At 37.2% G+C, this 22,783-nt stretch overlaps 1 protein-coding gene across 8 annotated transcripts in view; it reads right to left on the reverse strand.

Moving 5' to 3' along the window:
• NCOA1 (nuclear receptor coactivator 1) overlaps nt 1-22,783 on the reverse strand; it is a 216,775-nt gene that overhangs the window by 47,960 nt on the left and 146,032 nt on the right. For all 8 annotated transcript variants that reach the window (XM_047852331.1, XM_047852330.1, XM_047852326.1 and 5 more), the window contains 6 exons: nt 20,262-20,439; nt 17,936-18,115; nt 16,547-16,642; nt 11,746-11,886; nt 3,166-3,313; nt 485-1,805 (listed from right to left, as the gene is read on the reverse strand). In XM_047852331.1, the coding sequence (XP_047708287.1) occupies nt 485-1,805; nt 3,166-3,313; nt 11,746-11,886; nt 16,547-16,642; nt 17,936-18,115; nt 20,262-20,439 (2,064 nt within the window). The remainder of the gene's footprint in view (nt 1-484; nt 1,806-3,165; nt 3,314-11,745; nt 11,887-16,546; nt 16,643-17,935; nt 18,116-20,261; nt 20,440-22,783) is intronic.

The following is a 22,783-nucleotide window of genomic DNA, read 5'->3' on the forward strand; positions in this document are numbered from 1 at the left end:
GAAATTGAATAGCAAAGCAAGCCAGACGAGACAGTCCTGTCCACCGCCTCACACTTCTCTCCCATTTCACTTACATCGGAGCTTCCCAAACTTAGCTATACGTCAGAGTTCCCTGGTGAGCTCCTTTAAAATACCGACTTCTGGGTTCTATTTTCAGAGTTGGATTCAACAGGTCGGGTTGGGAGGAGGGGGCAGGAAAGGTATGCTCAAAAATCTCCAAAGTTGTGAACTGATTTTATAGAAAGAAGAAAACATCTACTTGCTTAGAACGCCACATTAAAACTGTAGCCCTCCGAAGTTCCAACGAGAACTTTTGAGGGCATCCTGTGATTTTTTCAACCACTGATACTAATCTTTTAATATATGCTCAGTGGGTAGGACAAAACACAGCCTGAATCCAAATCTGGCTTATGGCTGGAGGAAAACAAATGAAAAGGGAAAAATAACTATGCACGTTCATTCTCTAAAGCAAGGAATTACCTACCTGGCTCTGGGACTCCAGTTTAATTTCCTCAGGAGCAGGTTTGGTCATTGGGGTTGGGTTTGTGTTACAAGGATCCATCTGTTCTTTCTTTTCCACTTTCACCTTCACATCATCCAGGCTCAGGTTTGGAGTTGATCTTATATCTTTCTCATCTTTATCTAAAAGATATCGTAGGAGCTGATGGTCTTTTGATTCTTTTTTCTTTGAAGCATCCAGTTCTAGTTTTACGCTCGAGTTCCCTTGTACCTGTCCAGTCACTGACACAGAAGTAGACGCACTGTCCTTTTTATCAGGCTCGACAGATAAAGTGGTGATATCCGAGGGGCTGCCCTCCTGTAAGAGCCTGTGCAGAATCTTGTGCCGCTCTGTCAGTGAGCTATGAGAGGAGGGGCAAGAGCCGCTCGAAGAGTTAGCAGAGGCCGAGCTGGAAGTGCCTGAGCAAGACAGTACCTCTTTGCAACTTGTGTCTATATCGGCATGCCGTAACTGCTGCTCTGCTGTTGTTGTCAGAAGCTGCACTAGTTTGTGACTGGTTTGGGAGTATTTATTGTCTCCATCTGAGAGTCTGTCATTGTTATGCAGAAGCCCGGAATCCAGAGGTTTGCCATCACTAGAGCTGTTGTCGGACTGAATCATTTCATTTAAAATGGATGCAATCTCTTTGTTATCTTTGGACTCAGCTTTTGTGGGCTGTATATTTAATCTGCTAGGTGAATTCTGCGAGCTCATCTGCCTGAGGACTGGAGAACTGGCAGAGAAGCCAACGGAGTTATTGGGTCCTTCATTCATACTCTGTAAAGATGTTACTGGGATGTTTGAATAAGATCGGTTACTATTATTACAGGTAGTACCTGTCATGCCAACGGGAGAGCTTAATGTTGGAATATTAGGAGGAAACGAATTGTTTGGCATCCTGGGCCTTGTTGCCAATCCAGAACTAACTTGTCTCCTTGGAGACATGAACTGTGCGAGAGATATTCCTGTACCTTCCATAGGAGAATTATTGAGGTTTAAGGAGGGGTTAGTGCTCTGGGAACTGGCCTGTCCCTGGTTTAAGGCAACACTGGCTACAATCTGATTTCCAGGTGAGCATCCAAAACTCCCTTGGCTGTTGCTAGAGTTACTATGACTGCTGCTATGGAGGTCTGAGCTCTGTTGGCGGTTTACTCTGGGGGATACCATGTTGTTGTTGGATGGTGGCAATGTGGATGAACGAGCCACACCATGAGCCGGAGAGATACTAGAATTGACGGACGGGTTTACTCGGGAAATTGACATTCCAGAATTAGTGTCATCTTGAGGAGAAAGACCACTGTGTTCCCTAGGAGGAGAAAAGACATTATTCAAACATCTCCACTGGTGTCCATTAAAATATTTTTATGATGCATATTATAAACCAAGACCATTAACCTCATTAATACTGCAAGCCATCAAGAAAAGAGCTTCTGTATCACCTTAAACTAAAGAGAAACAGTGGACTATTAGTACTATTGTGAAATATTAGCACCACTTAATGGGAAATGGTGCTCAAGGTTCCATAAATTTGATAATGGTTTCAGTTATAGGAAAAAGAAATCTTTCTTGGCCTTGGAAAAAATCCAATATAGGTACTTTTAAACTTTTCAAAATGTAATATAAATACTTAACGTTACAATAGTATTTTTGGTTGAGAAACTTCCCACACCTCTGTTTATAAAGTCTTTATTCATGACTCCCTTGTTACAGCTTTTAAGTATTTCAACTCCAAAGAGGAAGACTGGGTAAGGAAAATACTGTGTCACTGATGTAAAAATTAAAAAGGGTGATATGCAGACATAGCAGATGTTTTGAAAGAGAAATCACAATATGAAAAAAAGAACTGTGCTAATTCCACTCACAAGAATAAATTAAACTAAAATTAGAAAAAAACAGAATACTGAATTCAGATTTTCATCGAGCTCTTTACTCAAATCCATAATTATGACAACAGATTTGTGACTGGTATTACCATGTTCCAATAAGCAAATATATCAGATGAGGAAAAGATGAAGTGAGGGGAAATGTCTTTGTTTTTGTTTAATGCTACATTTTAAATAGTTACAAATGTAGGGTTTTGAATAATTCATAGGATAAAAGAATGGTTCCATGAATTTACCATATATACCAATGTAAAATGTATTTAGAGAGGGGAACAAATTAGAGGCAATGACACTCGAAAATCTCAAGTTGATAGTTTAATGACTTGTAGCTCCAGAAACTGTCAACTTGAACTCAGGAGCCATCGAGTCTGCACTAACGAAAATATAACGCTTTTAAAAATAAAAATAACAATAGTAACAAACTCTGAAAGCTTTTATAAGACCAAAGTTCACAGGTGGAATGTTGGATATTTTTAGCCACTTTTTTGGTTTTTACCCCCAAAACACATATTTTCAGCCTAACCTTCCCTGTGTCCCTTTTTAAACAAAACAAAACAAAACAAAACAAAACAAAAAACAAAAACAAAAACAACAAAAAGTAGGGCTACTGTTACACGACAAAACTATAAAACCCAGTATGGATATACTGATTATATACTCATCACGCTAGTTTTAATTTAGAATTTTTGTTTTCTAGCCATTAAAGAGTATAAAAAATTTCTTCTCTAAGAAGAGATATGTGAACTGACTTATATCATATGAAGCTCTCCAAATAAGTAGTACCTGTCGATGATATGAATTCCCATGATGAAAGGTTGCATGTCTGGACTTTGAGGGTAGCAAAGCTTACACTTGGTGTGGGCGCTAAGCATTGTCCCATCATTCAATATGAATCTATAGGATGGGCTGGACGCAGTGCCACGGGTCATCACTGTTTCAAACGAAAGAAAAACCTAGTTAAAATTCTGACACTTGCACTTTGGGTGGAGGAGAGTTACCATGCCTTCCTTCTACCTCGAACCTCATTTTAAATGCCCTCCCAACCGCTGCCTGCTCAGTCAAAATAAAGAATACCTCAGACAAAGCAGAGATCTGAGCGGGGGAAAAAGATTCTGGTTGAAATAGACCACTTAATGACAAGTTTTCATTTAGTACTACTTGAACGAGTGCCTCTTCACAGAAGTTAAAATTATGAAGAAACTTCAAACCAGGCAAAAAAAGTCAACCTTAATTTTTCTCCATAATGGGACAGCTCTTCAAATTACCAGGAAGTAATTAAAATACCAGGAAGTAACCTTCTCTCCTTTCCCTTTCAGTATTACCTCAAACAAGTTTTTTTCTTTTTTTCCTTCCCTTTGCTGGCTGATTATTTAATGACAGCTTTACTGAGATGTAATTCATATACAATGAAATTCACCCTCTCTCTGTTTTTATTAGTATGCAGAGTCACTTAACTGAAATTCAAATGTAATTTTTCACTCAGGAATGTAAATCACTGACAAATTACTGTATTCACATATGTATTGTTTTTGATGTTTGAATTTAGTGTAGTAAGCAAATCAAGATAAAGCCAATGGTTACTAATATAAAAAACAAAAACTAGGTTAAGGCAGTCAAATTACTACATAAACAACATGATCTGCTTTTGTCTTAAAGCTTTATTAACAGCAGACAAATTCTAGCCATATTGGTAAGTGTTTATTAAATATGTAAAGGCTATATCAGACTACTAAGTAAGAAAATGTCATAGGTATTTTAGCAATATAATAAAATTCTATTTTAAGAAAGATTTAGTAGGTAGATTCAGCTATACCAAGGTTAAAAACCATATTCACTGAAAAACAAGAATTACTACCACAAATGACTATTACAATTTAGCCTGCAATAAATGTTAGTCCTATTCTTCAAAGACATTTCAGAAAGCCCTTCTATTACATTTTAAAGACATGTTAAAAAGACTTAAAATGACCAATCACTAAATATTTTTTGAAGCTACATATTACTTTAAGTAAAGAGAAGACATACTCTCTTTTATTGCTTTGGGTATACTTTACATACTGAAGCGGGCATAATCTGTTGTAAATCTATACCATACACAAATCAAACTAAGTACCAAAATTAGGATATAAACTTAATTGAAAGGATTAAGATTTATGTCCAACCAACCACATTCCTTACCCATTTGGCAATTTCGGCCAAATCACTGGTACATTTACCAAATATAACATTCGGAGAAATTTAGTACTTAATGAAATAACATCTAATGAAAGACAGTCTTAAAGGAAATGAGTAATTTTTGTATAAGGATACAAATAAATGTTTGGTGTACCTAAATCCCAAACTGTTAAATCTTTACCAATATGTTTTGGAAAATATATCTACAACAAAAAGTAGCATTTTTAAATAAATTATTAACTTGGGATAATGATAAAGCTATAGCTATGTAAAGGGCCAAGCAAGATATATTTCATGTTATTTTGCTTATGCCATTTGGTCTATTTCTTCATCATTGTTTATTGACCTTAGGATCTCCCCATTCTGCTGGAAAACACTGGCTCTTCACTATTGAGCTGAACTGTCCAATATGGTATCCACCAGCCACATGTGGCTATTTAAATTTAAAATTAAATAAAATTTTAAATTCAGCTCCTCAGTCACACTAGCCACATTTCAACTACTTAATAGCTACATGGGGCTAGTGTCTCCCATACTGGACAATACGGCTATGTACAATCTGACTACCACTTACATTTCCAATCTTATTTTTCATTGCTTCCTAAACATTTCTTCTATATCTCTTTATTTTTTATTAATATATTTATTTATTTTTCAATTTACATCCAAGTTAGTTAGCATATAGTGCAACAATAATTTCAGGGATAGAATTCAGTGACTCATCCCCTACATATATCACCCAGTGCTCATCCCAGCAAGGGTCCTCCTTAATGCCCCTTGCCCATTAAGCCCATCCCCCTACCCACAGCCCCTCCAGCAACCCTCAGTTTGTTTTCTATATTTAAGAGTCTCTTACGTTTTGTCCCCCTTCCGGCTTTTATATTATTTTTGCTTCCCTTCCCTTATGTTCATCTGTTTTCTATCTTACATTTCATATGAGTGAAGTCACTTTTGTATCTCTTTAAATAAGAGGCAGATAACTTCAGACATTTATTTTTCTTCATCAGCTAAAATAAACATAAGGGCTAGTTTTGTGTCCCATTCTTGTTTTCCACTCTCCTTGAATTGTGCACAATGCTTTGCATATAAAATCACCCAGTAAGTACTTGCTGATTGACCCTCAACTTGAATCTCATCTAAACAGACTAATAATGACTTGTGATCAACTACTATAACTTTTCTTTAAAGGATAGATTTTAAATCTTAGCTGATAAGATAAATGCTTATATCTCAGTTTATGTTCTTGCTCTTACATGACTCTGGACTTAATTTTTATAATGAAAATTAATGGAGAGAAATTTCTTGATTTGTTGGTAAGCTGTATAAAGTGAGAAAGAACTAGAAACTCAGACCAGCATGGGAACACTAAGATCTTTAATGTGGATTACAGAAATATGATTGGTCCTTTGGTAACTAGGCTGCCTTAACTTGTAGGATTATATCTATCTAAACTAGTAAAAATTCCAAAATTGGGGAACCCTTCTTAACTTCATTCAAGGAAATCACTACACTTAAAAATTTCAAGTTAGATTATTTATTTTGGATGGTAGTGTGTGGAAAAAAGACAGCACACATAATTCACACAGTCACTCTTTAAAAAGAAACAAAGGTAATATTAAATAAAGTTTTAATTATTAGAACTTAATTAAGACTATCTATCCCGTTAACTAAAATTCTTCTGGTGCTCAACTGTTCAGACAGAAAGGTAAACAGGACAGTAATATGGTTCAATGAAAAGAATAAGAGCCTAGAAGTCAGATTTAGACTTGAACTCTGACTTTGTCATTTACAAGTTTAGGACTTCATAATGCAAATTAATCTTCGCCCATTATCACTAAAACGGAGCCGGTAATGTTGTGAGATAATATCTCATATGGAGCCTAGTACATAGCAGGTACTGAATGAATATTTCCTGAATAAACACCAAAGAAAAAACAAACACAAAGTACATACGTCCTGAGTCATACACATTCAACCAATCCCTAGATACCATTCACACCAATAGCTTCAATCCTATATAATGATCATTCATATTTTGAATTAAGACATGATTTTACAGCTTTACAGAGCTGGCTGGATAAACATTTGCTCTGCACACCAAATTTTCACTTTAAACGGGTTTCAAGGTTTACGACTGGACAAAACTATTTGGAATGTCATTTTGATCATAGCTCCTGGCCTTGTTTTCCAGTCTAGGTCTGCCAGGAATATAGCTAGCTACTATTGTAATTCCTGACTACTGTGTCCATTTCTACAATTTTTAGAACACTTAGTGTGAAGGGATACCATTGATGTGGCATTATTGACACCCCTGAAATTCTTCTAGGAACCTTTAAAATAACAACCGTTTTCATCCCCCCTCCAGAACAGGCCTCAACAGAGCTACGAAGCAAAGGAAACCATTCCCTCTGGCCATTGTAGCTGTAAAACTAGAGCTATTTGGGTTTGTGACTCCACCAATCTAGTGCCGAGATCACCTCAAGGAGCATGCGCTACTGACAGTAACTGTATGGGTAGGTATAAAATGTGTGGCAGAGCACTACAGGTCAATGCTGGGAGAGATTTCTTTTTCCTTTTGGTATTTCCCTAGATATGTGCAGAAAGAATGCAATTTAAAAAACTGTTATTAAGGTAAAGAAAAAAAATTACCCCTCGATGCTCTAAGATATTCAATCACCAATGAGCAAACCCTATTCAGTATATCAAAATTTCTAAAAAAGAAAAATAAATTCATATTTTAAATACTTTCAACAAGCCTGACAAAAAAAGATTTTCAGTTAACTCTGTGATAAGGACCATGGAATTAACCACATTACACAAGTCTCAGAGAACATCCTGGTTAATCATTCATATGGGTGCTTATGTTTTACAGCAATGCTTCCAAACTTCTTGATACTATAAACTCCTTCCAATTGTCTCGTGATTTTTTAAATTAAAATAACTTTATTTTGTGATTATAACATTAATAGAGAAATGAACAGAGTAAGATAAAGTCATTTGTAATCCCATCACTCAGAGATAACCACTGTTCACATTTTGTAAGCCTTCTAGAATTGGATAAACAAACATACAGAAGTGAGTCCTACTATATATGCTGTGCTTTCATAGCCTACTTTTCAATATAACAATATATCATGGACATCTTCAAAGCCAAGAAATGATGATCCATTACATCACTGATAATAAATAAGCAGTTCTTTAATAAAACTTTCCTAGGTTATCTAGACCAACACTTCCCATGAATGCTACTCTCCCTAAATGCTGATAGATGTGCTACAGGAAGAAGTATTCTGAGGAAAAATAAGTCTGGATAACAAAATTAAACAGGTACCTTTAAGGTGGAACCTCTCCGAAACTTAAATACCTTAATTATGTCTTATGAATCCCCAAGAGTGGGGGACTGAAACATTCCCCAAACTGAATTCAGCACGAAACATAATTTCTTAGTTATAGCTATTAATGTCTTGTGGAATGTAGGTTTACGTTTTCCAAACTTCTCTGTAAGAAAACATCTTAGACTATACACCCTGATTCAGTAGTGTGGGTGGAGTCCAGAAATCTGGTTTAACAACTTCCCTCAATGAATCTTATCAAGGACCTCTGGGATGCATTTAACCCAAACCTTTCTTGAAAGGAATGGTTCTCAACTGAACCAAATCTGGAAAACCTTTTCAAACCATAAACACCTACAAGGACCTAGTTTAAAAAGTACCTCAGGTGATTGTGATCCCCATTTCTCCCTAATCTAAGTGGAGAACCACTGCGTAATCTAGTTCATGCTGAATGCTTCCACATATTCTTTGACTGAAATGTGTGTGTGCGTTTACAAATTTGATTCTAGAAAATAAAATGGTAAACCCCCTTAAAAAAATTTTTTTTCAATGTTTATTTATTTTTGGGACAGAGAGAGACAGAGCATGAACGGGGGAGGGGCAGAGAGAGAGGGAGACACAGAATCGGAAACTGGCTCCAGGCTCCGAGCCATCAGCCCAGAGCCCGACACAGGGCTCAAACTCACGGACCGCGAGATCGTGACCGGGCTGAAGTCGGACGCTTAACCTACTGCGCCACCCCGGCGCCCCGGTAAACCCCCTTTAAAAACAGTCCATGAGCAGGTGGGTGCCTGGGTGGCTCAAGTCAGTTGAGCGTTTGACTTTGGCTCAGGTCATGATCTGATGGTTCATGGGTTCGAGCCCTGCACTGGGCTCTGGGTTGACAGCTCGGAGCCCGGAGCCTGCTTTGGATTCTGTGTCTCCATCTCTGTCTGCCTCTCCCCTGTTTGTGCTCTGTCTCTCAAAAATGAATAAATGTTGGGGCGCCTGGGTGGCGCAGTTGGTTAAGCGTCCGACTTCAGCCAGGTCACGATCTCGCGGTCTGGGAGTTCGAGCCCCGCGTCAGGCTCTGGGCTGATGGCTCAGAGCCTGGAGCCTGTTTCCAATTCTGTGTCTCCCTCTCTCTCTGCCCCTCCCCCGTTCATGCTCTGTCTCTCTCTGTCCCAAAAATAAATAAACATTGAAAAAAAAATTAAAAAAAAAAAAAAAGAATAAATGTTAAAAAAAATTTTTTTTAAAGTCCATGCACTATCTCTGTCAAAAGCAGCTGAAAAACTACGCTAAGAACTAATTTAAAGTTTAATGCATATTATCATTTTCTACCAGCCACTACCTTCAAAGAGTAAGTTAATGGGCAGAAAAAAACACATGGAAGGCAAATTTTTCTTGCCTAAATATCAATCACTATGGAATTGTATAAACTTTTAACTTTTTAAAAGTGTCACACAAAATCAAGTTTCACACAGTGGCATAATTTCACTCTTTCACACTGTCCTTAGGTAAATAGGGAGCAAATGCAAATATACACCACTTCCGACTCTGGACAGACCTCAAACTTGATGTACTTAAATAAGCACGGCCTTGGGAGTTTAAGATACCTGGGCCCTCACAGATTTTCATTCAGCGGGTCAACATCTTTAACAGATGATCCCCATGTGAGGGTTTCACGGATCGTTTTCTTACCAGGTTATATAATCTGAGTACGAAATATCAGAAGAAGATGTGTTCAATCCATGAACACTGGCAAATTGTCCAGAATCTCCAAAACACTATATAATCAGAGTCATGTGAACTCTGGACAACAGTGCTGAGAAAAATACAAGTTATCTCTGTTGAGGAATGTTTTCTTCCCAAAAGAAGTGGAAGAAAAGGACATGAAGAAATGACTAATGGGGAAAAGGTGCTGAATTATATTTCTTTACATTTTACTCTAAATTGTTTTACTTCATATGTGAATGACAGTTACTTGTTACACTTTAATCAATCTGCTTTATAGAGGATTCTTAATGGTTTAGAAACACATAAACTGTGGTTCAGTTACATCTACAGGGAACCTAGTCATTTAGACAATGAGATCATAATCTGGACCTGCAGAAGTATATATAAATTATATATAAATTATATATATATAAATTATAGGCAAATAAAATTAAATCTTTCAATTAAAGCCTTGGAAGTCACAACTTAAAAGTTAAGGCAAAAACTTAAGAGTATCATATACTTCAGCATTTTAGGCAGTGAATGGAGATAGTGCTCTGAGACTCAAACTTATGCAAAACTCAAGTGCCATTCTTGGTAGAGAGAGTCACAAAGTTTGCAACCAGTAAATGGCATCATAGTTGCTTACTTCAATGGTTTCCAAACCTGACTGCACTTCAGAATTGCCTGGGGACTTGAAAAAAAATATAGATTCTTGGGGCGCCTGGGTGGCTCAGTCGGTTAAGCATCCGACTCTTGGTTTCGGCTCAGCTCACAGTCTCATGGTTTGTGAGTTCGAGCCCAGTATCGGGCTCCATGCTGACAGTGCAGAGCCTGCTTGGGATTCTTTCTCTCCTGCTCTCTCTGTCCCTCCCCCACTCACTTGCTCTGTTTCTCTCTCAAAAATAAATAAATAAACTTAAAAACATTAAAAAAAAAAATACAGACTCTTGGTTTTATCCACTGAAATACCATCTTTGGGGAAGGTATCAGTCTAGTAAAAGTCCCACTGGAGAACTATTAGTCTCCAGGAAGTTGTCCCAACAGTAACCAGACTAGTGAGATTCATACAGATGGGTTCCTGAAAAAAACAAAAAAAATCAAGCTGCTTCCTCTCCATGTATCATCTGGAAGCAGCTGACCTACAATGTAATGAATGGCAAATCATCTATAAAGTTAGGAAACCTATTATGGGGAAATATTAAAATTAAGAAGGGTGACAGAATAATGAAAATATTTTTACACTGCCATTTAGGAAGAGCCATACGAAGAGTCTCTTTGCAAAGAAACTATTAGAGAATAGAGAATAAATTATACTGGGAACACAGTATTAGGCTACCATAATTCTGTGATATTTTAAAAGTGTATCAAAACCCTCACCTCTGAAATTCTATGAACTTTCTCAAATAATTTTCCCTATGTTTCCTGTAATACTGTTAAGTTCCTTAAGGGCAAGGAATATACTTGTTTTATCTCCCATAGTACTAGGACACAGCATCTATACAATTATTAATTTCATATGACATATTTTAACTTGAAACTTCAACAGGAGTCAGGTGATACAGGAACCATAACAGTAATGAAGTCAACCTGTATAATACGGATTTCTATATTAATTAGAAGCCCTTTCACATGTCTCTTCTGCTGGGAATGATCTTCAAAAGCCAGATGAAATGATCACTTTCTCTCTGCAGCCATCCCTGATTCTCCAAGTCAGAATTAATTTTTTTCTTCTTTGGTTATACCTCTAGACATAAGGCCATGTCACACTGATCTTTAAAGTTGTCATATGTTGTCCTAATATATTTTGAGCTCCTTGAGGGCAAAACCCTGCTTATTAGTCATCACTGTATCCCTGCCATCTGAAATAGTGTTCTATGTATGTGAAGAACTTGATACATGTCTGCTGAATGAATGAATGAATGAATGAGTGAGTGAGTGACCACCACATGATATCCTCTTCTTTAAAATGTGCATCCCAAATTCAGGATCCACTCATGAATTACTTTGCTTACCCATTTCTTCCTTTCCTAAAACTGATTATTGCAAAAACTGTAATTTGGAGAAAATACTTATCAAGCCATAAGTTCTACATAAATTACTTGATATGAATAAAAAACAAGGTTAATGAAAGTAATTAAGAGAGAAAAAACTTTACCTTCTTGAAACAGTTGTCTGGCATAAGATGGTTCTCTGCCCTGAGGTTGGAAAAAAGCATAAATGCACTTCCTCACTAAATCTTCCCAGCCAGTTCTGCCAGCAGCTCTCAGGGAACTGGTATCAATAGAGATGATTTTGCCTACATGAAGAATCAAAGTTTACACTTGTGATAGCTTCTTGATATAAGTCATCCATATTTCAAAATTAACAACTACATCCAAGAAATGTGCTGCCGCTCCTAAATGTTTAATGGACAAAAACATTAATAAACTATTAATTTTTGTTACATATGATAATGGAGTATATCACTTACATGACAATAAAAAATTGTTTTGGCCTTGAGGGTGTTGTATATTAGTACATCATATTCTAAAATTCCATTCCAGTCAAGCATTAAAGTCAAACTACAAAGGCCTGAAGGTGCAGAGGCTAATATAGGTCCAACTCCTCATACTTGCTCTTTGGATCCTACTCTAATATATCCTAATGACTGGAACACTTATTGGGGAAGGAGAGGCAGAGATGAAATATATTATTTTGGTTTAAATTAATTTCCATTAACTAAGTGAAGAGAATATGAGAAAGTAGGCAAGACCTTCCTTTTCTACCTCGTCTTGGGCATTTGAGAGTAAACAAAGACTGAAGGCAATAAAAGTTACATCAGAAAAAGATATGTCAGAACCTAAGATTTGTAAGACATTCTGCACAAAGAACATATGCTTTATAAAAATGTAGTGGTGATTTGCTATTGTCATCCTATTTGAACAAATTTCCTAGATGGCTGTGGAAGAATTCAGGTAAATTATTCCTTGGTTAACCAGGGACCAATTGTTTCAGTTTGGGATTGTTCAGATCTGTTTTATTTCTTGATGCAACCTGATATTAACACAAAATAATACAGGTTATACACACACACACACACACACACACACACACACACACACATGCACAATTAGATTAATAACATAAAAACCTGCAAACCCACCATCCAACTTCAGAACTTGAACATCAGCTATACGATCCCATCATGTGTGTACTCCTCACTTGCCCCAACCCTCTGTTTTTACATTCTCCTGTCAAGGGACATCTAAATTGTCCCCCCCTCCCCCCCCCTTTTTTTTTTTTACAATCGGTGCTTCTGTGAACATCATCTACATTTTCCATGGTGCATGTGTGTGAGAGTTTCTCTAGGGTATATACGTAGGAACAAAACTGTTGAGTCACAGGTTATGTGAACATTCAACTTCATAATATTAAACTGTTTTCTAGGAACTTATATAGAAGTTACTGTTAATCCAACATCCTCTCCATCACTTGGGGTACTGTCAGTCTTTATTTTTTACAATTAGTAGGTGAAAAATGTTTATGCTCTAAATTTGTACCTCCCAATGAATAAGGTTGAGTATTTTTCATGTTTCCTCTTCTGTGAATGTCTGATTTGTCTTTTCCTTATCTTTCCTCTTCTCACAATCAACTCAAATCTATTGTACTATTTGTGTGTTCTCATTTTAACTAATCCCTTCTATATATATTTCACTTGGTTTGTTTGGAAATAAACATATTAGGCCTCTTTAAGTGAGAGTCTTGAATCTGATATATCTGAGTCTGTCTGATAAGGCTGTCACCCAAGTCTTGGCATAAATGTAAATGGTAGAAATTTCAACTTAAATAAGAAAATTTTGTTATTTAAGAATAGCTTGGGCAAAGCCTGATAAACCCTTGATTGCAACTATAGACAATTCTGGATTTTTTAAGAATTGTAATTATTTAATCTTTTGTCTCTTATTACATCAGAAGTCAAGAGTTGGTTGTAGCAGAAAATCAACTGTTATGTGATCTTCACAAGCAACAATGCTTCTAACAGGCAATGACTAAGGGAGGGTGTGTGTGTGTGTGTGTGTGTGTGTGTGTGTGTGTGTGTGTGTGTGCGCGCGCGCGTGGTCAGGTCAGTACTAACCACAAAGAGCAAGAGTCTACAACTGCAGGATTGGAAGGGAGAAATTGATTCAATTATTAGCAATGGTAACAAATGATTAGGTAATACAGAGACTATCTTAGAAGAGAATCATGAATAGGTTGATTTAGAGTACCTCTGCTTGCTGGAGGAAAGTTTAACCAACCAGTCAACCAATCAGACAAACCAGTAAGCCCCTGTTCAACATTTCCTGGTAGAAGACTTCTTCTTTTTTTAAGGGACATGAACCACCCCATGGAGAGTTAAAACTACTACTAAAATTTAAGGAATTAAATATCTAATACTTATTATAGCTAGTTTATTATTGTTTTAAATCTAAATCAATTTGATGATATAATAAAACGTTAGTTTTACATTTTAAGAACACTTTATTTCTTTGGTACCTTTTTATTTCCTTCTATTTACATTTCCTCTGGTATCTTTTATGTAATAAGTGCATACAGTACAGTCATGTCCTTTTACTAGTGCTTTGGTGGAAAGCAATGCGACAGAAATGAAGGGTCCTATATTAGGGCCTAAGGATATCTGTTCTCAACAATTAGCTGTATGGTTCTGGAAAAGGCACCATTCCATCATTTGTAAAATGGGTAGGCTAAAGTCTGTGATCCCTGAGGTTCCCTGTAGGTTTACAATTATTTCATGATTCGGAGTTCAATTTTTAAACTTTTATGTATTTATTTTTAAATCAGGTATATCTAAGATAGTAATGCTGGGTCCTTGGCCAGAAACAAAACTACCAGTCACAACAGTGTCCCTATGGGATAATACAGTCTTCTTATAAAACAATTAATGATTCAATTTGTAGAAATTCAATATAAGGAAAAGCTGAAATATATTGTTCCTAAATTATCCTCATAATTTTTAAGCATCCTTCATCTTCCACATTTATCCTGTAGCCTAACCATCATCCTTTCCAGCAAGCTCTTATTCTGCTATCTCACCAGCCCTTACTTGGTTTTACTGACACAAAAGACCAGTTATATTTGTCAGAGGACCCTATTTTTCCTCCATGCCTTAGTGGTTTTAGTTTTCTTTTTTTTTTTTTTTTTTAATTTTTTTTTTCAACATTTATTTATTTTTGGGACAGAGAGAGACAGAGCATGAACGGGGGAGGGGCAGAGAGAGAGGGAGACACAGAATTGGAAACAGGCTCCAGGCTCTGAGCCATCAGCCCAGAGCCTGACGCGGGGCTCGAACTCACGGACCGCGAGATTGTGACCTGGCTGAAGTCGGACGCTTAACCGACTGCGCCACCCAGGTGCCCCAGTGGTTTTAGTTTTCAATAAAGGTTATCAAATTTTTCCAGAGCTGTTCATTGGTGGAAAATGGAAAAGGACAGGTAGATGGCAGACTCAAAAAGGGAACGAAGAAAGTTACGGTTAAGTGATAATTACTACGCTCAGATTCTGTATCTCCAAGTCCTAGATATTCTCTTTACTGTATTCTATTATTTGTGCTAATTTATCCCCATGTACTCTTTAGTTAGAGCAGCTGGGAGCTTATCTTTAAAAACACAAGAATAAGGAACACAACAGGAATACTTGATTTCTGGGACTAAAACATTAATAAGTATTGTAACAAATATTAATACATTTATAAAAATGGTAAAGGTCAAAAAGTACATTAAAACCAAATTTTCACAAAGAATAAAATTCAGTAGAAATGACTGTTTAAACCTTGGCCTGCTAAAAAAAATCTATCTGTAGTATCTTATCCCTATTTTAAAATATCCCTATTTTAAAGTGAGAGAGGCAAGTGATACACACCTAACTCTGATGTAAAAGTATGAAACTTGGTGTGTTCAAAGTGAAGATTACATAACATATGGAAAATTCTATGTAAAATTGTAAAGAACAACAACAGATTGTTTTTGCCAAAGATCAAATCTGAAGCAGGCCTTTCCAAAGAGGGTCTTACTTTCTGGAAGTCCTACCGTTACTTACTCTGGGCTCTGCTGCCCTTCTTTCAGCTCGCCTGACACGCCTGTCTGTTTCCTGAGTGCCATCACAGCTCTCCTCCCTCAATCAGGAGTCCTCACCCCGCACCATGACCCCTCCTCGCCACCCCCTCCACCCTGTGCAGAGTTTGCACCACCTCATCCTTTGGAGCTCAGGGCTCTGTATCAGCTCCTCAGACAGGCACTGGTTAACCAGCTAATTTAAAAACAGGTTCTCCCTGTTCGCTTCCCTTTTACCATCTCACACCTTTTCCATCATAAAATGCACCACAATTTGTAATTGCGTTATTGATTTTTGGCTCAGCCTTGTATACCTGAGCAGTCACACATAGTGACAGGCACTTCTAGGCACTCGATCAGTATGTGCTGAATACATTTAAAGAAAAAGAAGAAGGGAAAAAGAAATAGCTAGATACATTTAAGCATAATTTTAAAGCCACCATTTATAAATAAATATATTTACATCTACATTGCCAAATTTCTTTAAAAATTTTATTCCATGATTATGAAAAGTAATTTATAACCAAAACAATATGTTAATAGTTATAATATTCCCCCCAGCACCCTGCTCATGACAATGATTATAGCATCTAAAATGCACAAGATCAATGGGGCATCTGACTGACTTGGTCGATGCAGCATGAGACTCTTGATCTTGAGGTTATGAGTTCGAGCTCCACATTGGGTGTGGACTTTGCTGAAAAGTAAAATCTTAAAAAAATAAAAAAATAAAATTAAAATAAAATGCACAAGATCAGGACTATCATTTAAAGTATTTTTTGTATAAGACTGGTGAACAGAAGCTGAATAGCAGAGAACAGACGAACACAAAATTTTGGATGTAATTCTAAACTTTGCAGTTAGTACCTGTAGTATCTTGCTTGGTCATAAAGGATTCTACACCGGTAATAGCTGGAGGCCGAGGTAATCGCCGTGCAATACAAATCAAACATGACTGGAAATCTGCCCAAAACAAGAAGGGGAAGTTGAAGAAAGGAGGGCAGAAAACAGTTCACATCTATCATTTGCCACTAATGGTTTTTATAAAAACAACATGTTACGGGATCTGACACAGTATCGGAGCCGCTCTGATCTAATAATATAGTATTAGTGATAAAATTGCTGGTAACCAAAAGCTGGCAGCTCCAGGTAGAGATCCAGTTAGCATACATTATCCCTTCCCGTTGAATGTTCTGACATAAACCAGAGGAGACAGATGCATCTCATGTACTTGCATGATAACAACTTGAAGAAGTAGTTTTCACTAGATTTAAGCAACACAGTGATTTTTTTAAAAATGGAGTCCTTAGTCAATTTCCTATACTTATCAGTACTTAATGGCCACAGAAATTATTCTTATAACCACTGTGCAGATAAAAATTACCATATGACAAAAACATTTAACTCTTTCTGAAGAAACATTATTTTGCCCCTGATAAAGGACTTTATGTTGTTGGGACCCATGACTTTTTCGAAGTTCCATTTCCAATTTTCTTGAGTGTTACACACAACACCGCATAGCTAAACATGAACTTCAGTCATACAAGACAGGCTGGCACTGGCATGTGCATTTTACAAAAAGTCCTCAGTTGACTGTGGCACCCATTCACGGGTGAAGCCTGCTACATGCATGGCCCTTTTTTTGCATCTGATTAAGTCCTCATCTACTACCTTCCCTAGTCCTTACTCCAGTTTCCAATTTGTGGTGTTCTTAACTCAGCCTAGTTCACATGGAAAATTCATCCACTGTCACAGATTTTAATCAATGCCATGTTGATACCATGTTCATATTAGAGCTTCAGCTGTGTTTTCATCTGTTCATAAGCTTTCTCCTTATAAATTACCTTGTATGGCCTCAAAAATGCTAACTCTATTCTCCAATGTTCCCCACACTCTAAACTTGAAACTTTCTAAAAATCAGAGCTGTTCAACAGCCTGCTATATCTGGTACATTTCCAACTGGCAGCAGTTAGCTGCGTCTCTTATTTCTAGGCAGCAAGTTGGTTTGAATTTGACATTTTAGTGGGAATGCCAGCTTAAAACTGAGAGTTTGGGGGCTTTTTAAAGGGGTGAGTCTACATGTTGGCAGTTCTTTTCTTAAGTATTAAGAAATACGTAGTAAACTGAATAGCCACTATGATGCATAATACAGTGACCAATACTATCTGAAAAAGGCTACTTATAATCAATTACCTCCTTGGTCTTTAAAGTCATGGAAAAAGCGATCAAACACCTTAAAATCACCCTTTGTTTTACCTTCTCCATCCTCTTGAATTGATTTTGGCTGTGACACAGTAAAACACTGCATTACTTCATACCGCTGGCAAGCTTCTTGGTTCTCGGTGCCTGGCTCATCTGGAGGGTGAATTAGCATCCTGCAGTTAAAGGTATGGCTATTTCGTCGTGTTGCCTCTTGAGGCCAAGGAACTCCATTTACTGCGGAAGAAAAATTGATTATATGTCTGTGAATAAGGTGAAAAACTCGGAGGATACAAAAGACATACCTATAGCCATCTGCTTCGTCAGATACTCAGATTAAAAGACAGATCTCTTCAGGTCTCACATTATCCTGAGGCAATAGGATACTTATCTTTCTTAGCAAATCTAAATGTCTACCAATCAGAAAACTGTAAAATATTCTAACAGATTGTATAGGACATCCCCCCTCAAAAATAAGGCCTTACAAATTCTTAATTCATTAACAGTCTGTATAAACAGTTAAAGACAAAATTAAAAATTAATAACTTCCTAGCTCTTTTGCTCAGATTTTTACAAGCAGTTAATTAATGCACTTTTCTATTTGTTTCCAGTTGCATCCTAGAAATGAAAACCTGACTGGAAACCACAGATCCATTGTTAAGCAGGAGTTTTAACCTGGCAGTTGTGTATTCTTAAGGATGGGCTTGTGTACATGTGCACCTTTTTTGGGGACAGGATTCAGTTTCTCAAAGGAGACTGTGACTCAAAAAAATACTTAGAATAGACAGAGACCAACCTTGGGTTCTTATAACCATTCTTATACCTTATTTTATTTGCACAGTTTATATGCAACAATGCCTCAAATATAGTGGGTAATCAATAAGTTATAACATAAAAATGATTGTTAAACATAAATGTTACCTGACTTGGTATAAAAAACCGAATTCAGTTATAGAAAATAGGTCTATACATTTCAAATGATAATCACTGTGTGATGGGACACCATTTCCCAGTTACAATGTTCTATTCAAACCATGGTGGCAGCTGGAAGGTTTTTAAGGCTCTTCTCTCACCATTCCCAAGTTTTTTGTTTTTCTTTTAACTTTATTCTCTTCACTGACCCTTCCACCTTTTTACGATCTCATCAGCGTGTAACTGTTAGAGTGTTAGAGGAAATCACGGAAACAAACCTGTACTGGAAGAAGGAGTCTTGGTTCTGCTATGAGCTAGCTGTGAGGTTTAGGTTAATTACTTTATCTCTGCACCATCTTTATCATTATTTATTTATTTTGAGAGAGAGAGAGCACGCATGTGTGCGCACATGCAAGCACATGGAGAAGGGGCAGAGAAACAGGGAAAGAGAGAATCTCAAGCAGGTTCCACATTATCAGTGCAGAGCCCAACACAGGGCTCGAACCCACAAACTGTGAGAGCATGACCTGAGCCCAAACCAGGAGTCAGACGCTTAACTGACTGAGCCACCCAGGTGCCCCTGCACCATCTTTAAAATAAAGGAATCCACTATATCATCTCTAAAATCATTTACACTGTAAAATGCTATACCAAAGCACATAAGACCCTTTGATAATTCAAATATCTAACTAGTGATTTTAATAGAAATAATCATTTCAGGCCCCCAGGTACTATAAACGTGTACTAACTACTCTTTTTAAAGAATGAGGCTTCCTTTCCATTGAGCGAACAATGTCGAAAATAAAGAGCTACAGATAACATTCAATTTGCATGTGTGTATTAGTTACACAGAATTTCTAGCCAAGGCCCTCCCTTACTTTGGGAGTACATACAGGCTACAAAATAGGCACACAGTGTAGCAAATGGAACAGAGGCTGGAAATCAGACCCCATCCGTCCTCTCAGCTAGGCTCCTTTGTCAGCAAACAACCTGCGCACCCATACTTAGAACATCTGAGTTTGAAACCACTTACATCCAAAAATATTCATTTTAATATATACGTAATATGACAGTATATTTCTCCCTCCCTTCCTCCTTTTTCTTCTTTTTGAGCAGGGTGGTGGGAAGGATATACATGTGTCTCTTTCTTGGACATAATCGAAGCCAAAAACAAAGGCAGTTTCAAGCAGAAGCTTCTAGTGGCAAGGCAGTGACTACTCTGCTTCTCACCACTGTCACATGGCTAGGTCATAAGCTGGAGGAATAGGATAAAAGGAATGCTCTCTACCAGCTATTTGATGATACTCCCTCTTCGTATTTACACATCAGGCTGAAATTAAATTGAAAAATATTTTTAATGTGTTAGAACTTATTTCAAAATGATACTATGTAATATAAACACAACAATTATATAATGTAAGAAACAGCTAGAGAGAGTTCATATTCTTTTGAAAAACACATTGCTTTGTACCTAGTGATTTTGGTAGCAGATTCTTCACAAATTCTGCATGATCCCCTACATGCAGTATGCTGTAGACACTGGTATTCATTAATTCCTCCTGATTGTAACCCAAGTAGCTGGTCACATTCTCCGACACAAATACAATTCTCCCTTCACAGTTCACAACAAAGAAAAATCCATCCAAAGCCTGCAAAGCCAAAAAAGAAAAAAAAAAAAAAAAAAGGATTAAGAGGGTGGGAGGTTAAAAAATGAAAGAAAAATAAACATACACATCTCTCTACTGAAAAAGAGATCAGAAATATATGTCAAGTTAAAAAAAAGGGGAGACTGAACAGAAGATTTAACACTGTATGTTCTCTGTGGAAGGGACAGAATTTTGAAACAGACTGTACAGGAATGTACAGCAGGGATGAATGAATGTATCAACCCTCTTTCTGTGAGAGAAACTTCAAAGTAGCAGATGTGAAGGAAGTAACCGATATTCACTCAGTCATAAACATCTCTAAACCACAAGTTAAGTACGACAGGTCTCTACCCCCAAGGAACTTGCGGGACAGTGGTAGAGAGAGACACAAACATAATAAAATACCAGTGATGCAGTGTCAGAGACACACCGAGTGTTCTGTGAGCACAAGGAAAAATACCTAATTTGGGGTTGGGGTGGGGTGGGAGGAGGCACAGAAAGGCTATTTAGACGCCCCTAGCTGAGTTTCATAGGGCATAGTGGAGGAGAGGAAGAGGAATGAGGGAAGAACATTCTAGGCAGAGGGGACAGTGTGGTACATTAAGGAACAAAAAAGCAGTTTGGAGTTGTTGGGAGTACATGGTACAAGACCGGCTCATGGCAGGAAATAAGTCTGGAGAGGTAGACGGGAGCCAAATCACAGAGGGCTTCCTATGCTCTGAGATAGAGCTAGGGGTCTTCAAAAGGGGATATACATATATGTGTGTGTACATATATATGCATGCCCTAAGGGGAGCATCACATCCACAGAGGTGCAGGAAAAAAGTTAGAACCTCTATTTCTAGTGCAATCTAAGATATAAAGAAGAAATTCAGCTTAATAAACATACTGAAAACCCTGACACCTCAACTCACTCTAGACAGTCACATATCACAAACCATGGAAGCCTGAGAGAAGATCCAGAATGAAGAGACTGAGCAGGGTGGCACCTTACTTATTTATAATCTTTCCATTTATTGTAATATATTGCAGTTTACTTGCTATAGGATATATACAAGCAGTCAAAACAAGACCTTTAAAAAGGAGAACATTTATAGGATGTTGTAACAAGATGTAAAATGACAATGAAAATCTGTTTTATACCCAGAAGTGTCTAGTTTTCCGTGGCAAAATTCTTAAAAGAGCTAACAATGTTATGGGCTATTCATTTTTATTTTTTAAAAAGGCAAGTGTCCCAAATTTGCTGACCTTTTCTAGGATGACAAGTGGTAATGATAATATGTTACCTAGCAGATGTTTTCCAAATAATAAACACACTTAATTTTGTCCCTGATATTGAAACAATGAATAAGTAAACTGCCTTTCAAAAAGACACCTATGCTATAGAGCCAGCATATGAAAATGCTTTGAAATGTTTTGAAATGTACCATAGTTGTGACTTTGTTGTCAAAATGACCCCGGTTCCATACTTGTAAAACTTCTCTTCTCAGTTTAAACATTTACAAACTTTTTACCTGCTCAAACATCTTCCAGTTTCAATGTGCTTTAAACTCATTTTTTTTTAATGTGATAATGCAATATCCTTTGATTACTTTGGAAGGATCACTGTTTGAGATCAAGGAAGATAGAATGTCAATAAAAACCTTGGGATGTGATTAATGATCTAAACACCTCAACACCAGATAAACCCTTTGCTAAACTATTTTCTGTTTACAAGAGCACAGGAAAGCACTGTCATTTCTAACCTTTTTTGACATTAGCTATGAATTTCATAGCAGGTGATATGACGATAGGAACAACAGAAATACAGATACATCATTTTTTAATTTTTTTTATTTTTTTTTAACGTTTTATTTATTTTTGGGACAGAGAGAGACAGAGCATGAACGGGGGAGGGGCAGAGAGAGAGGGAGACACAGAATCGGAAACAGGCTCCAGGCTCTGAGCCATCAGCCCAGAGCCCGACGCGGGGCTTGAACTCACGGACCGCAAGATCGTGACCTGGCTGAAGTCGGACGCTTAACCGACTGCGCCACCTAGGCGCCCCAACATCATTTTTTTTTAAAAAGCAGATGTAAAAATTACTTAAAATGTTCTTAGCTATTAATTGATTCAGTGTAAATACAATTTCACTTCATTTATCTTATTTTTGATCTGTCAAAAGAGTTTAATCAAGAACAGTTTGGGTATAACTAAGTGTCATAATTTAGAGCAAGAAAAAGACAGGCAAGTAAAATCCGGTTGTTCCATGGCGATTCCAAGGGCCACAGTACCCTGCTTCGTCAGCACGACCTTCTCCTTTTTGCACCTAGTTTTCAGGGCATCCTTCACGGCTCCTCCCTCTCTG

The sequence above is a fragment of the Prionailurus viverrinus genome, chromosome A3 (genome assembly GCF_022837055.1).
Source record: "Prionailurus viverrinus isolate Anna chromosome A3, UM_Priviv_1.0, whole genome shotgun sequence".
Lineage (NCBI taxonomy): Eukaryota > Metazoa > Chordata > Mammalia > Carnivora > Felidae > Prionailurus > Prionailurus viverrinus.